At 45.3% G+C, this 15,643-nt stretch overlaps 1 protein-coding gene across 1 annotated transcript in view; it reads right to left on the reverse strand.

Annotated features, from left to right (window-relative positions):
* SUDS3 (SDS3 homolog, SIN3A corepressor complex component) overlaps positions 1 to 12,413 on the reverse strand; it is a 42,776-nt gene extending 30,363 nt beyond the window's left edge. The window contains exons 1-4 of the mRNA XM_010368268.2: positions 12,087 to 12,413; positions 8,725 to 8,794; positions 3,950 to 4,005; positions 2,133 to 2,204 (exon numbers count right to left, since the gene is read on the reverse strand). Coding sequence (XP_010366570.1) covers positions 2,133 to 2,204; positions 3,950 to 4,005; positions 8,725 to 8,794; positions 12,087 to 12,228 — 340 coding nt within the window. The 5' untranslated portion in view covers positions 12,229 to 12,413. The remainder of the gene's footprint in view (positions 1 to 2,132; positions 2,205 to 3,949; positions 4,006 to 8,724; positions 8,795 to 12,086) is intronic.
* Between the last annotated feature and the right edge of the window lie 3,230 nt (positions 12,414 to 15,643).

Genomic DNA, 15,643 nt, shown 5'->3' on the forward strand with positions numbered 1-15,643 from the left:
ACCCCCGATTAAAAGCCCAGATGTTGATTAATAGTTGTTGACAGAGAAAATTAATTGAGGAAAGGGACAAGCCACTCATTATTTGTTTAGCCCCCAAAATACTACCCACTTTGGCACTGGGAATTGCTGGGCATAGGAACCCAGGCACACCCAACCCAACGTGATCATTCCTGTAACAACTTCAGACCCGTACCATGCACAAGTGGGCCAGACAGCTGGAGTCCTGTGCCATTCCGAGAAATCATGCCTCGCACCAACAAGTTAAAATGACAATTAGCACTTAGAGGTGGCAGTTGTTTTAGTTAAAGCAGCCAGACACCACTAAAGCAGGTGGATCATCTCTGCAAAGAATGTGCTTTTTAAAGCTCAAGTCGTGACTGATTGAGGAGCTCTTCTGCATTTTTACCTAGGAGAGAGAAATGTGAAAGAACACACAAGGGCCGGGCACACTGGCTCATGCCTGTAATCCCAATACTTTGGGAGGCCAAGGCGAGCTGGGCGGATCACCTGAGATCAGGAGTTCGAGACCAGCCTGGCCAACACGGTGAAACCCTATCTCTACTAAAATTACAAAATTAGCCAGGTGTGGTGGCAGACACCTGTAATTCCAGCAACTCGGGAGGCTGAGGCACGAGAATCCCTTGAACCCGGGAGGCGGAGGTTGCAGTGAGCTGAGACAGCACCACCACACTCCAGCCTAGGCGACAGAGTAAGACTCTGTCTCAAAAAAAAAAAAAAAAAAGAAGAAAGAAAGAACACGCGAGGACATGATTGAGAGTCTGAGCAGAATGAAGAAAAACAACTCAATATTCATTCTGCTGTTCTAACTTCAGAAATATGACTCACATCCATTTTCTTTCCTTATTTCCATCTTATGCCAATTCCGTGAGGTATTAATATTCCCCTCTATAGACGAGGAGATCGAGGTTTCAAGAGCAAATATTCTGCTTAAAGGATCACATCTAAAGTGAGGAGGCAGGATCTGAACCTAAGACCACCTCTTTCCACAAATGCCACCTTCTTTATCTGCTAAAGGGGAAGTCTAGGAAGAGCAACCAGTTGAGGATTTTCAAGACATCTCAAGGAGGAGCTTCAGGAACTCAGAGTAGAATGGGGGTAACAGCAGGAAGAGGCAGGAGGTGGAAAGGCAGAGAGCTAATAGCTGGGGCTCCACTTTCTCAGCGCCCACACACACTTCGGCCCCTTTTCTATCTGTTGGTATGCACTGGGCAGCTTCTCACTGAGGAGAGACAGTAAAGGGTTGGAGAGTCACTGGCCCCGAATGAAAGATGGCGGCAGCATGAGGAGTGGCGCCCCACCCTCATTCTAAAACCCATCATTACTCTACCAGCGCAGGAACAAGGACTCTGCTGGCACCCAAACTGCTGGGCGATGATGAGCGTTAAAAACTCACCACATACACGAGATTTCCTGTAATCTCAGGAATTTATGTCTACACACTTAGAACAGTTGTCACATCTTACTTTCTGCGTGGTTCTTTAACTCGGTCTTCCTTAACTTTACACATGTGGTATCTTTTGTCAATGAAACACCAAGTTTCCTCAAGTCAAAGCAATGTGTGACATGACTTCACACTGCTCACAGCGCTTAGATGTAGCAGGTGCTTAGTTCATTTTTGTTGAATGAATACATTTACTGTATACAACTAGTCAAAAGTGTGCCTTTTCTCTAAATTCTTACAGAAACAATACTTGGGGAAAATAACAAGAGGACCCTCCCCAATCCTAGCACAGAATTACCAAAAGAAACAAACTTACAATGGGACAAAACCCACCTACAATCCTTTCCTCAGCCGCACTTCTGACTGTACACCAGGCCAGCCATGCGGCCATGAGCAAGAGTTGCAGGTGCAAGACCACTCTTGGGGTACCAGCGAGAACAACCTAACTGCAAGGAGCCTCCTCAGACACGCTCCACCACTGGGCCGTTCCTTAGGAAAAGATGAAACCACTTTGCATAACCACAGTTTGGAAGTCTCTTTTTCGAAAACTCTGCCTGACAGAACATCTGGGATACATTTTGGAGAATAGCTCTTAGGGCTACATTACTCTGATGATCGGCAAACGGTCGAACATTTAAAGATGATTCATTTCCATTTAAAGGAGCCTTACCTGCATTCCGTATCCTCTCTTTGTACTGCTGATCTAGTTTTTTCATTCTCTTCTGATATTCCTGTAATGTACCTGATTTCAACATTTAAAAAATAAAATTATTGTGAATATCAATCTGCCCTACATTTTGTTTCCTAAAATTATTCTGTAGCATCAACACTGACTGTTCCAGTAACACCACAGGAAGACACACCTCAGCAGAGTTAACTGTGGTTCTTAACCAAGGCACACAGCAGAAACCACTAGGGGCCTATTTAAAGTCCACCCAACCCAGTGGATCAAGGGTCTGCAGTGAGTGAGGGGGAGTGGAACAGTACCAACATCTCCACACTGTTCTGATCAGTTGCTGCAACAGTCTGAATCAACGGGCCTTCCTTTACTGGAAAAGGTTCATTCTCCTTCAGTAAAGTCTAGATCAACGCTCTCCAGTAGAACTTTCTGCAATGGTGTAAGTGTTTTATATTTGCAATGTCCAATATGGCAGCCACTAACCATTTGTGGCTATTTTAGCACTTGAAATGTAGCTAGGGAACTGAAAAACTAAATTATTAACTAAATTTAAACAGTCACATGTGACTAGTGACAACATTAAACAGATCAGGTATAGATTCTAACCAAATCGCTATTCATTCCATTGCTCTTCCCACAAAACAGTTAATTATGAGGTGCACATCTTGTGGGGGAAGTGTTTCCGATTATAATGCCCAACCTTGGGCTAGTCCAAGGGTGTGGATCACTCACAAGCAATAAAAGCACATACTAGAAAAAAGCAGTTTCAGGCCAGGCACGGTGGCTCATGCCTGTAATCCCAGCACTTTGGGAGGCCAAGGTGGGCAGATCACCTGAGGTCGGGAGTTCAAGACCAGCCTGGCCAATGTGGTGAAACCCTGTCTCTACTAAAAATACAAGAAATCAGCCGGGCCTGGTGGCGGGTGTCTGTAATCCCAGCTACTTGGGAAGCTGATGCAGGAGAATCGCTTGAACCCAGAAGGTGGAGGTTGCAGTGACCCGAGATCGTGCCTCTGCACTCCAGCCTGGGTGACAAAAGCGAAACTCAGCCTCGGGAAAAAAAAAAAAGCAAAAAAAAAGCAAAGAAAAAGCAAAAGCTGTTTCACTGACAAGGGGACTCCACGATATGAAACCGAAGAGCTCACTGCCACAGCTAACTGTCCCCAGGACCTCGCAGTGTGCACACTGCTATGCTAGATGCTCCTTGTGCATAATCACATCTACTCTCACTTTCTTCATTTTCCAAATCAGAAAACAGATTAAACAAGAGAAACTGGTGTGCCCAAGGTCACATTACTAGAAGCAGGGAAACTGGGATTCCAACCCCTCACAAAACTCCAGAGCCTGCACCCGTAACTCTGACATTGCACTGCCTTTAGCAGCCAGCGGCATTTGACAAAATACAATATACTTTTAATTTAACAAGCAAAAACGAGAAAATACAGTGTGAATAATGCACAGGTCATAAACATTTGGTTTAGAAAAAACAGTAGAACTTTATTCTTTGATAACAATGTCTCTCCTAAAAATATCTAGCTTTAGGCACAGTGGCGTTCAATTCGTGTTCCACTGAAAGTTCCAAGTGAGATTTCATTTGAAGAAAGAATCTCACACATATTGGAAATAAATTTTTCAAAATCCAGGAGTCTGAAAGTCACCACTTTACTGATAACAAAATGTACTGGATAGCTAAGATCAGCCAGACCACGCTTTAAATAGCTCCCACAGATAAGTGAAATACACAGATTGCACGGGTTTGTAATATTAAGAAGCATATTTAGAAATGCAGGTTTCAATCACACACCAACCTTCTTGTAGTTGTTGCAACTGCCTCTTGAGAGAAGCCAGTTTGTCCTGATACATCCTATTAAAAAAAAGTCACACTAACAGATAAAAACATTCAATACTCAATTCCAAAATAACCTACTCACAGAAATTAGCTGGGCTGTTATGGGAAGGTCATTAATGTCCCTTTAAGGAAGACAGGAAAGTAAAGTCTGCTTGCTGGCTTAAAATGCATCAGCAGCCACAGGGATCAGAAAGGAACAAGAACCCCGCGTTCCTCAATCTTATTCTAATTTTGTAGATTCTCCCATGTTATCCCACCTTTAGAGAACTCGTCTAAAACTTGCAACAATAGCAGATTTTAATAAATAAGTGACAATGATAAACAGGCAAGAACACACACAATGTAGAAATGGCATGAAACACAACTCTTACATCGACTCTACAATTAGATTGTAAGTTACAAGGGAGTAACATTATGCCTTCAGCATGTTTTCTACGTAGACAGGCTTAGCAGTGTGAGAACTAAGTTAATAAACCTTCACGTCATTTTTTCAAGCACTGCTCTTTTAGGATCAGAGAAATAATAGTAATTCAGAAAGAAAAGTTAAAAGGCAGCATTTACTTGTAGCCCCAGCTGGATGGGAACACATAGCATACACAAAGCAAAAGCATTTGGTATGTTAGTTTTTTCCTCTCACATCTAATGGATTATAGGCAGTCATAACTTCAGCAAGTCGGCCTGAAGGTGGGTTCCACATATCAATCACATTTCAGCAAATATTTTTGCTTCTACCTGAAAAACACCCCCAATTTAACAGTGATAAAAACAAGATTTGTGATCTGAAAGAACACTGTCCAACATATAACAAGCACAATAACCTTTTAGTATATGTGCTGCTGAAGTGAGCACATGGGCGTGATAACCTTTTTAGTGCTCAAATAAGGGCTGCAAATACAACCCAACCCTCTGTAAGGGGAGGAGAGTAGGCAGAATTTGAGACTCACACATGTCTGACTCTTTTAGGGCAAATTCTGACGTACTTTCGATGTTCACCTTGAATTACACAAAGCATTCCATTTTAACCGAAATTATTTTCTATATCATCAAATACTAAGAGAGGCCAGGCGAGGTGGCTCACACCTGTAATCCCAGCACTTTAGGAGGCCAAGGCGGGTGGATCACTTGAGGTCAGGAGTTCGAGACCAACCTGACCATCATGGTGAAACCCTGTCTCTACTAAAAAAAAAAAATTAGCCAGACATGGTGGTGGGTGCCTGTAATCCCAGCTACTCGGGAGGCTGAGGCAGAAGAATAGCTTGAACCCAGGAGGTGGAGGTTGCAGTGAGCTGAGATCATGCCACTGCACTCCAGCCTGGGCGACAGAGCAAGACCCCATCTCAAAAAAAAAAAAAAAAAAATACTAAGGAGCACAATCAAAAGATCATCTCAAAATGTTGAAACCTATCAAGTACAGGAGAGGGAACAAATGAGTAAACCATGTACAAGTATTCAGAAACCCAAGCTATTTTCCACTTTGAGAGTGCCAGTCAATACCTTTGAATTCTGAGTCTGTCAATACTGACAGATTGAAGAAGTAAGCAACAACAGTAAAAAATTCACATTCATGGAGATTGTGCATGAGGAAAAGAACAGGTATGTAAAAATACCTCTCAAATGGTCAAGGTAAACCAAACTTTTTACTTGAAGAGAATAAAAAGCAAGCACAGCTTCAGAAATTAAACTGTGAGAAGGATCAAATCAATTATTAAAGTAATCCTTCTCAGGCCAAGGTAGGAGGATCACTTGAGGCCAGGAGTTTGAAACCAGCCCGGGCAACATCACAAGACCCCATCTCTACAAAAAATTAAAAAATCAGCCAGGCATGGTGACATGTGCCTGTAGTCCTAGCTACTTGGAAGGCTGAGGCAGGAGGATCACTTGGGCTCAGAAGTCTCAGGCTGCATTGAGCCATGACTGTGCCATTGCACTCCAGCCTGGGCAATAGAGCAAGACCCCGTCTCTTAAAAAAGAAAGAAAAAAAAAGGCTGGGCATGTTGGCTCATTCTTGTAATCCTAGCACTCCAGGAGGCCGAAACAGGAGAAATGCTTGAGCTCAGGCATTCGAGACCAGTCTGAGCAACACAGTGAGATCTTATTTCTACTAAAAATTCTAAAAATCAGCTGGGCATGGTGGCACGTGCCTGTTGTCCCAGCTATTTGGAAGGCTGAGGTGGGAGGATCAATGGATTGAGCCTCAGAGGTTGAGACTGCAGTGAGCTGCTACCATGCCACTGCACTCCAGCCCAGGCAACAAAGCAAGATCCTGTCTCAAAAAACAAGTGGCCCAGCACGATGGCTCAGACCTGTAATCTCAACATGACGGGAGGCTGAGGCAGGCAGATCACCTGAGGTCAGGAGTTCAAGACCAGCCTGGCCAACATGATGAAACTCCATCTCTACTAAAAATACAAAAAAAAAAAAAAAATCAGCCAGCCGTGGTGGCACATGCCTGTAGTCCCAGCTACTCAGGAGGCTTAGCCACGACAATTACTTGAACTCAGGAAGTGGAAGTTGCACTGAGCCGAGATTGTGCCATTGCACTCCAGCCTGGGTGACAGAGTGAGACTCTGCTTCAAAAAAAAAAAAAAAAAAAAAAAAGTAATCCGTCTTTATTCAGCACTGGTTAGACCTAGCTGAATTACCCCTTTGAATTTTAAAGCACAAAAACAATGAGAGAATCCAGAGGATGGCCACAAAACATTTGCAAAAAGGACCTCAAGTGAAAGGAATGTGGATCATCTTGTTAAAAGGTAAAGAACTTTAAAAATCTGACACATTCAACAAATACATATTAAATATACTTTATACTGTTTTCTATCTGGGTGTACGCTAAAAGTGAGTGAGGTTTTTGTTTCTCTGGAATCTGTTCAGCTGTGGCTCTGTTTGAAGACAATGAGAAGTCTTGGATGAGAGCACGTGCAAACACGGACAGAGCACTGGCCTGAGAGTCAGCATGTGGCCAGGCAGGGTGGTTCACGCCTGTAATCCCAGCACTTTGGGAGACCAAAGCAGGTGGATTACCTGAGGGCAAGAGCTTTGACACCAGCCTGGTCAACATGGAGAAACCCCGTCTCTATTAAAAATATGAAAATTATTAGCGGGGCATGGTGGCATGTGCCTGTAGTCCTGGCTACTCGGGAGGCTGGGGCAGGAGAATTGCTTGAGCCCAGGAGGCAGAGGTTGCAGTGAGCCAAGATCATGCCACTGCACTCCAGCCTGGGCAACAGAGCAAGACTCCGTCTCCACAAAAAATAAATAAATACATACAAAAATTAGCCAGGCATGGTGGTACATGCCTGTAATCCCAGCTACTTGGGAGGCTGAGACAGGAGAATCACTTGAACCTGGGAGGCGGAGGTTGCAGTGAGCCGAGTTTGTGCCACTGCACTCCAGCCTGGGCGACTGAGTGAGACTCTGTCTCAAAAAAAAATTAAATCAATAAATACAAATAAATAAATAAATGAGAGTCAGCAGCCCTGCTTTTCAATTGGGGCTTCTCTGAGCTCTCCAGGCCTCCAGCGCCTTGTCTAGCACGTTAGTGCAGTGAGTTCACACTCATCTGAGAAGCCAGCTGCTTCAAGACACCAATTATCGGGCCGGGCACGGTGGCTCAAGCCTGTAATCCCAGCACTTTGGGAGGCCGAGGCGGGCGGATCACGAGGTCAGGAGATCGAGACCATCCTGGCTAACACGGTGAAACCCCGTCTCTACTAAAAAAATACAAAAAACTAGCCGGGCGACGTGGCGGGCGCCTGTAGTCCCAGCTACTCGGGAGGCTGAGGCAGGAGAATGGCGTAAACCCGGGAGGCGGAGTTTGCAGTGAGCTGAGATCTGGCCACTGCACTCCAGCCTGGGTGACAGAGCAAGACTCCTTCTCAAAAAAAAAAAAAAAAAAAAAAAAAAGACACCAATTATCTTCTCTGTGCACCGGTGCGCCCATTACAAAAGAAAAACCAAGGCCGGGCGCGGTGGCTCACGCCCGTAATCCCAGCACTTTGGGAGGCCGAGGTGGGCAGACCACGAGCTCAGGAGTGTGAGACCAGCCTGGCTAACGTGGTGAAACCCCGTCTCTACTAAAAATACAAAACTTAGCTGGGCGTGGTAGCATGTGCCTGTAGTCCCAGCTACTCGGGAGGCTGAAGCGGGAGAATCATTTGAGCCTGGGAGGCGGAGGTTGCAGTGAGCCGAGATCCTGCCACTGCACTCCAGTATGGGCGACAGAGCGAGGCTCTGTCTCAAGAAAAAAAACAGTAAGTGGTAAAAGGTCCTTTCCTGCTGTACAGCCTCATTCCCTCCCCCGTGTCCATTGCCCTCAAGATTCTTTCTAGAGAGTACTCAACAGAGTCTTATAATGCGAAGACTGATTAAATGTAATTAATTTAAAGTGGAGAAATTGCAAATATACATGGTCTTTGGAAGCGCTATGGTCAAAATCATATACACAAGGTCACTACAGATTAAGTATCCCTTATCTGAAATGCTCTGGGATCAGAAGTGTTTTGGATTTTTTCAAATTTTAGATTATTTGCAATATACTTACCAGTTGAGCATCCCAAATCCAAAACTCGGAAATCTGAAATAGTGCAATGAGCATTTCCTTTGAGCATCATGCTGGCACTCAGGAAGTTTTAGTTTTGGGAGCATTTGAGATTTCAGATTTGGGATGCTCAACCTATAAAAAGATTTTGTTGTCAATTCTATGTTCTAGTAAAGACACAGGCAAATCATACTCACTGTTCCTTCATTTCTACATAGTCTTCTTCATCATGCTTTGCCAGGTCAGTTTCACTAGCATCCTCAGTGTCTGAATAAAGTTAGGAAAGAGGGGCTAGTTAAAATCATAATTCACAGAGCTGGCGTCACCTGACACAGAGTAGGCACTCAATAAACTCCCATAAAATCAATTTCTATTCAATGCAGGCTGGCACAAAGTCATCCATGAAAAACATTACATACAGTTAGCAGGCCATCCCTATCTGCAAACGTGAAACCTGTGGACATGGAAGGCCAATGCAAAGAATTTGAGTATCCTGAGGTTATGATATCCATGAAGTCCCGGAACCAGTCCCCCATGGATATTGAGGGACAGCTGTACTTCAGAAAAGAAAAGGCCATTTCCAACTTACAGTCAGATTTATGCAAAAAGCTTGCCTTTACCTGAAATGCAGCCACAGAATAGGGTGTCTCAGACACAGGCAGTTATGGTGAAGGCTGCTACTTCTGCAGAAACAACAATGCTGGCAATTCAAGAAAGGAGATGCGGGCGTAAGAGTGGATACTGCAAGCAGTCAAGCCTTAGTCACTGCTCCAGAAAAAAACTAGTATGTACATTCTCTTTTGATACATACCCAGTTGGAACCTTTCACACATTTTACATCAGGATACATGACTGTCCCTCAGTATCCGTGGGGGAACGGTTCCTGCAACTCCCTTGGATACCAAAATCCTCAGTTGCTCAAGTCTTTGACAAAATGGCACTCAGTATTTGCATATAACCTACGCACATCTTCCAGTATACTTTTTTTTTATGAGACACAGTCTCATTCTGTCACCCAGGCTGGAGTACAGTGGCACGATCTTGGCTCACTAAAACCTCCACCTTCTGGGTTCAAACGATTCTCCTGCCTCAGCTTCCCAAATAGCTGGGATTACAGGGGTGCACCACCATGCCCAGCTAATTTTTGTATTTTTAGTAGAGACAGAGTTTCACCATGTTGGCCAGGCTGGTCTTGAACTCCTGGCCTCAACTGAACCGCCTCCCTCGGCCTCCCAAAGTGCTGGGATTACAGGCATGAGCCACCATGCCCAGACAACAGTACACTTTAAATCATCTCTAGATTACTTACAATATCCAGGCCAGGCATGGCGGCTCATGCCTGTAATCCCCGCACTTTGGAAGGCCAAAGTGGGCAAATCACCTGAGGCCAGGAGCTCCAGACCATCCTGGCCAACGCGGAGAAACCCCATCTCTACTAAAAACACAAAAGTTAAGGCCGGGTGCATTGGCTCACGCCTGTAATCCCAGCACTTTGGGAGGCCAAAGCAGGTGGTTCACCTGAGGTCGGGAGTTTGAGACCAGCCTGACCAACATGGAGAAATCCTCTCTCTACTCAAAATACAAAATTAGCTGGGGGTGGTGGCGCAGGCCTGTAATCCCAGCTACTCCCAGCTACTTGAGAGGCTGAGGCAGGAGAATGGTTTGAGCTGAGATCGTGCCATTGCACTCCACCCTGGGCAACAAGAGCGAAACTCCATCTCAAAAAAAAAAAAAAATGAACAAAACAAACAACAAATAAAACCACAAAAATTAGCCAGGCATGGTGGCAGGTGCCTGTAATCCCAACGACTCCAGAGGCTGAGGCAGGAGAATTGCTTGAACCCCGGAGATGGAGGTTGCAGTGAACTGAGATTGCGACACTGCACACCAGCCTGGGTGATAGAGTGAGACTCCACCTCAAAAAAAAAAAAAAAAGAAAGGTTACTTACAATATCCAATAAAATGTAAACACTATGTAAGTAGTTGTACACTACACTGTTTAGGAATAACAAAAAAGTCTGCACATGTTCAGTACAGATCCAATTTCTTCCGGAATATTTTTGAGCTGCGCTTGGTTGAATTCACAGATGCAGAATCCACAGACATGGAGCACCAACTGTATACAATAAAAAAGGGAATCTGACACAAGTATTTTCCAAGTTATAACTAAAGGGAACAAGGAGGAGGCCAGATGCTCAAACGAAAATTGTTTCAAAACATCTTAAACATTGTTCTTAGAACAAGCTAATGGCTGGGGTGTCTACAAATTTTTAACAGCCCCTATACTGGAAGGAAAAAAAACCCCTCAATTTTGGCTCCACCGCGCCCCCTCGTGAGGATGAGATGCAGCGCAAGTGCTTCACATTCAAAATCTCTAGTTAAGCCGCGTCTTCGGATGGAGTTAAACCGAAGGCAGTCCTTCAACTTTCTGTGTCATGCATATGCAGCTGTCTTTTGTAAGGCTGTGGCAGATCCAATTCCCCACAAACCCTTCTCCCCTCCTTCAGTTAAGAGGCCTTCCCTGAGTTCCTGTCATGGTCAGCCACATTACTTAGCACTCGGGAAATTCAGATGAATAAAACGTATGCACCATTCCAAACAGCTGGTCTAGCTTTTGCTCCACGGCCCGATTTTGTCCCAGAATATTCCACTCACATATAGATCTCTCTTTATCTCCTCTTTCTTCTCCCTTGATCTTTCATATTTCATGACCCTCCTCCTCCTCCATCCCTCCAAAATAGCGTCCTCAAATTATAAAGCTCAGTTTGAAAAGCAAGGCTCTGAGACGCTGTGATGACAGTGTAAAGAGCATGGAACTGAAAACACAACACCTGGGGACCATTAAGCAAATCCCTCCCTCTCTTACCTGTTTCCGGGAGGGGGCGGGTGGGGAGAACATTTACTGAGTATTTACTGTACCAGGCCAAGTACTTTATGCGCATGTCATTTAATCCCTATACCGACCCTAGGAAGTGCTTTCTAGGTCAGGTGTGGGAATTAAACAGCTCCATTACAGCTGGGTAAATCGAGGCCGGAAACTTTAGTTTACAAAGCTGAGTTAAGTGACAGAGCCAAATTTAAACCTGTATCTGGCTGGTTCTAGGTCCCTTTCCTTTAACCAACCTGAGTTGTCCTACCTAAAACATAGATGACATGCATTTCGGGGGTGAGGAGGGGCAACTTTGGACTCATGCTCTCAGACACAAAAAAGGGGGGAACTACACTCGGTGCATTCAGTAAATGAGTTTCTCATTCCTACTAGTGAAGACGTCAGGTTCAATCAGAGACGGCTGGGAGGGAGGACGGGGTCTTAAAGGGACCCCCAGCATGACAACGTCTAAGTCCCCTCTCCCCATCACAGTCGAGTGTAACGCACCCAGGGCTTCCCCGCTACTCCAGCGCGGACGGGAGTAACTTCCCCGAGTCCGGCAACTCCCCGCGGCCCCTCCACGCAGCCCCAGGCCCCAGAGGCCGCCCCGCCCCTCTCCCAAGCAGCCCCACCCCCTCCCCCAGCGGTCCCACCTCCGCTCCCGGCTGCCAGGAGAGCTGCAGGACTCACCTTCGTCCGACTCGCGGCCCCGACAGCTGCGCTCGTCGTCCTCGGCGCTCTCCAGCTCTTCGTCCTCCTCGGGGTAGTACTCGGGGGCCGGCGGCGCTCCAGCCTGGGCCGGGGCCGGGGCCAGCAGCCCCGCGGCACTCATGTCGCCTCTGACCGCAGCTGAGCGTGGCCCAGGGACACCGCGGCCACCCGCCCTCGGTACTCGCCGTCTGCCTAGCAGCGTCCGAGGGAGCCCCCAACTCGAGGAGCGGGAGCCGCGACAGCCGCGGCGACCCCTTCCCGGTCTCCGCCGAGCTCCGCCCCCCGCGCCCGCGCTCGGCAACCGGGGCCTCGCGCCGCAAGCGACTTCCGGGTCGAGAGCTGCCCGACGACGGCCTGACTCCGCCATCCTTGGGGGAGTGGAGATGCCGCTGGACGCTCCCGTCGCCACAGCCTCAGCCCTTTCATCGCCGTCTTAAAATCCTTAAAGTATAGTGGGGGAGGGGCGGAGCCAGGTTCTCTAGAGTCAGGCAAATCTACGGGCAGGCCCAGCAGCCGTCAGGGCCCCGAGGCTCCCAGGCGACTTCCGGAAACAGCCACCAGGCGGCGCCTGGAGCTAGAACTAAAGCGGGGATCGTTAGCGACCTAGGGGCGGAGGGTTTGAAGGGCCCTTGGCAGGTGGAGGTGGTCTCTAATCTAAGCAGGGGAACCACGCGAACTGCCCCTTGTTAGGTCGGAAAACCTAGACATCCAGAGTGTGCGTGATCATGCAGCCTGGCTCCTCCTGTGACTACTTAGAGCTTTATTAAGAGCTAAAAGACAAGGATGCTGATATTCCATCCTGAGGACAGCAAAACAGTATTTTCCCAGCCCTTAGGAATCCTTTCTATTTGTGTAAGTCTTATTCGATAAGATGGTCCCCCGGTTTTACAAACGAGAAACGAGCTGTCGTTTGCCTAAAAAAAAATAGCAACGTCCAGTCTGATTTTTTAGACTCGGAGACCCAAGCCCTCTGCGGTACAGCTGCCTTGAACATTAATTTTTTCAAAGGTGCTTTTGCCTAATCCAACAGCTTGCTCTGAGCTCTCAGCTGAAGAAGGGGAGAATTTGCCTACCAGAAGTTATTTGGCTAAGCAAGACCTACATGGAAGCTTAAAAAACAGGAGAGCTGAGTATCTGCAAGAATTAATTTGTGCGATTCCCTCTGAGTAGAAGAGAGACACGGTGTTATAAGTTTTGCTCAACGAATAGATTTAAGGTGTCCCTTTAGCTAAGAGCAGTGTGGTCTAGTGTGTAGCGAGAAAAAAGGATAAGGTTTTTAATGGTTTGTCCAAAGTAGCCCCACTTTTATGTTCCACCCGAGTCTCCATAGGAAACGCAACCAGTAGTGAAAATGAACACAGCTGTGAAAACCAGGGTGGAACCGAATATTCCCATTCCCAGACCTTTGTGATCAAATTTATCTCTGAATTGGCCCCCATGGACTCTTCTAAAAATTAAACATTATTCCCATCCCATTTATTTTGACATTTATTTACTACCTTGCTTTAATTAAAATCTTGGCTCTATTTGTAAGGGATTTTTTGTCCCAACAAAACTAAAGAATTTCCAGAATGGAATGCTAAGATGTCTTTCCAGGAGTTCCGAGATCTTCTGAAGCGCCTTCTAAATAAGAATCATTCTCAGATCTCACCGTAGGTCTGCCATCTATATTTAAACTAGGATTTCAGAACTGTCTCTTGTCCAAAAGATGAAGTCATTTTCTTTCTTTGTGCTGTTGGAGCACATCTAAATTATTTGCAATCAACTATATTGAGTAACTTGCGTTCCTATCAGTAGCAATAATCATAGTGCAGAAAAAGCAAAGATTTTAGAAATCAAGAGTTCATTGATACAATGAATTTTTAAGTTTATTTCGTTGCTAAATGGTTTCCTTTCAAGATGCTGAGATTTTTATCATGCTTATGTTTTACTGCTATCTTCTTGACTGCAAACAGCATCTGTAAATGGTCATGCATTTCTTTTTTATATGTAATGAACAGACACAACTGAGCACTTGGGTGATGAAAACTTACCCCATTTTTTGTACCCAGATTGCCAGCTGCAGAACTAAAAAATGCTCTTAAGTGAAGGTGGACCTACTCAAAAAAATTATCTTGTGGCTTTAGTCTTACCCAACCTTTAGATTTATTTAATATGATTTTGGACAGTCGCTAATCTCCTGTAAAAATCAAGTTCCCTCAAAACCAAGTTTTACCACCTTGAAATCTTTTTCTGTATGCCTTCTCAAAATGGTACTCAGCCACACCGCTCAGCAACTCGACTTGAAATGAAGCGCTGCCAGCCCCATTTCCACAACTTCTTTGCTTCCAGGCCTTCTCTGCCTACCCTAACACCCAAACTGAAACTTTAAAAGGGGACATCACAATTGGAATGGGGTGTGATTCTTTTTTTTTTTTTTTTCTTTTTTTTTTTTGAAACGGAGTTTTGCTGTTTCGCCCTGGCTGGAGTGAAGTGGCGTCATCTCGACTCACTGCAACCTCCACCTCCTGGGTTCAAGTGATTCTCCTGCCTCAGCCTTTTGAGTAGCTGGGATTACAGGCGTGCACCACCACGCCCCGCTAATTTTTGTAATTTTAGTAGAGACGGGATTTCACCATGTTGGCCAGGCTGGTCTGGAACTCTTGACCTCAGGTGATGAATGGAGTATGATCGTTAAACACTAGAAGAAACATGTATACTGTTTAGTACACAAACCCATTTTGTCAGCTGGAGTTAAAAAGTTAACAATCGAGGGTTCTCTGAGAACTAAGGCCCTGTATACATCTGACAAAACTGAGGATCAAAATGTGTTCCTGAAACGAAACAATTTCTTCATAAAATGCTAAATTCTAAAGTCCATAAACTTACTTAGGGTGTTAAGAGTAAGGAAAGCAGTTTTCTGTTTCCGGTGTTGATCAGCGTATCCAGTTTCACAAAAATAACACAAATGGGTCTTAGTAGCATGATGCACTTTCACCCCTGGCAGGCACTATCCTTTAGCGTGGATCAAGAGGAGTCTCTGATTATCACATATTACACTTGGGTCAAAGCTCGTTATCCTTTGGCCACTCGTTCACATAAAATCATTAAAACCTGTGGCCCTGGAAAAAGGTTATACTGAATAGGTTTGCTGAAACCTTGTTAAGCTAATAATAGGGTTCCTACTAGTCTTCATACTGTCATAAAAACCTACAAACTGAAAATTTCTAAAGCTTTGTTCTTGCACCCACCAAAATGTGCCCTGCATTGAACGCTTAGTTGGGCAAAGTATGCACCAAGTACTGTGTAGAGATTTATTTTCCCCCAACGGTACCAAACTGACGGCTGCTAAACTCAATGCAAGGAGAAGCAACTCCCTTGCAAGAGATTTTAAAAAGAAATGGTTTAAATCCAGGAAATGTTTACAAATCCTGGGCAAATAAATGCTATATTAGTTCATGGCAGAATTACTAAGAAAGCTGTGCAAGGTCTAGCGAGTGACTGGGGTCCTCCCCAAAGGCTTTAACATGGTGGTCCCTGGGAATCTCCCAAGAAAA

This window comes from Rhinopithecus roxellana, chromosome 10 (assembly GCF_007565055.1).
Source record: "Rhinopithecus roxellana isolate Shanxi Qingling chromosome 10, ASM756505v1, whole genome shotgun sequence".
Classification (NCBI taxonomy): domain Eukaryota; kingdom Metazoa; phylum Chordata; class Mammalia; order Primates; family Cercopithecidae; genus Rhinopithecus; species Rhinopithecus roxellana.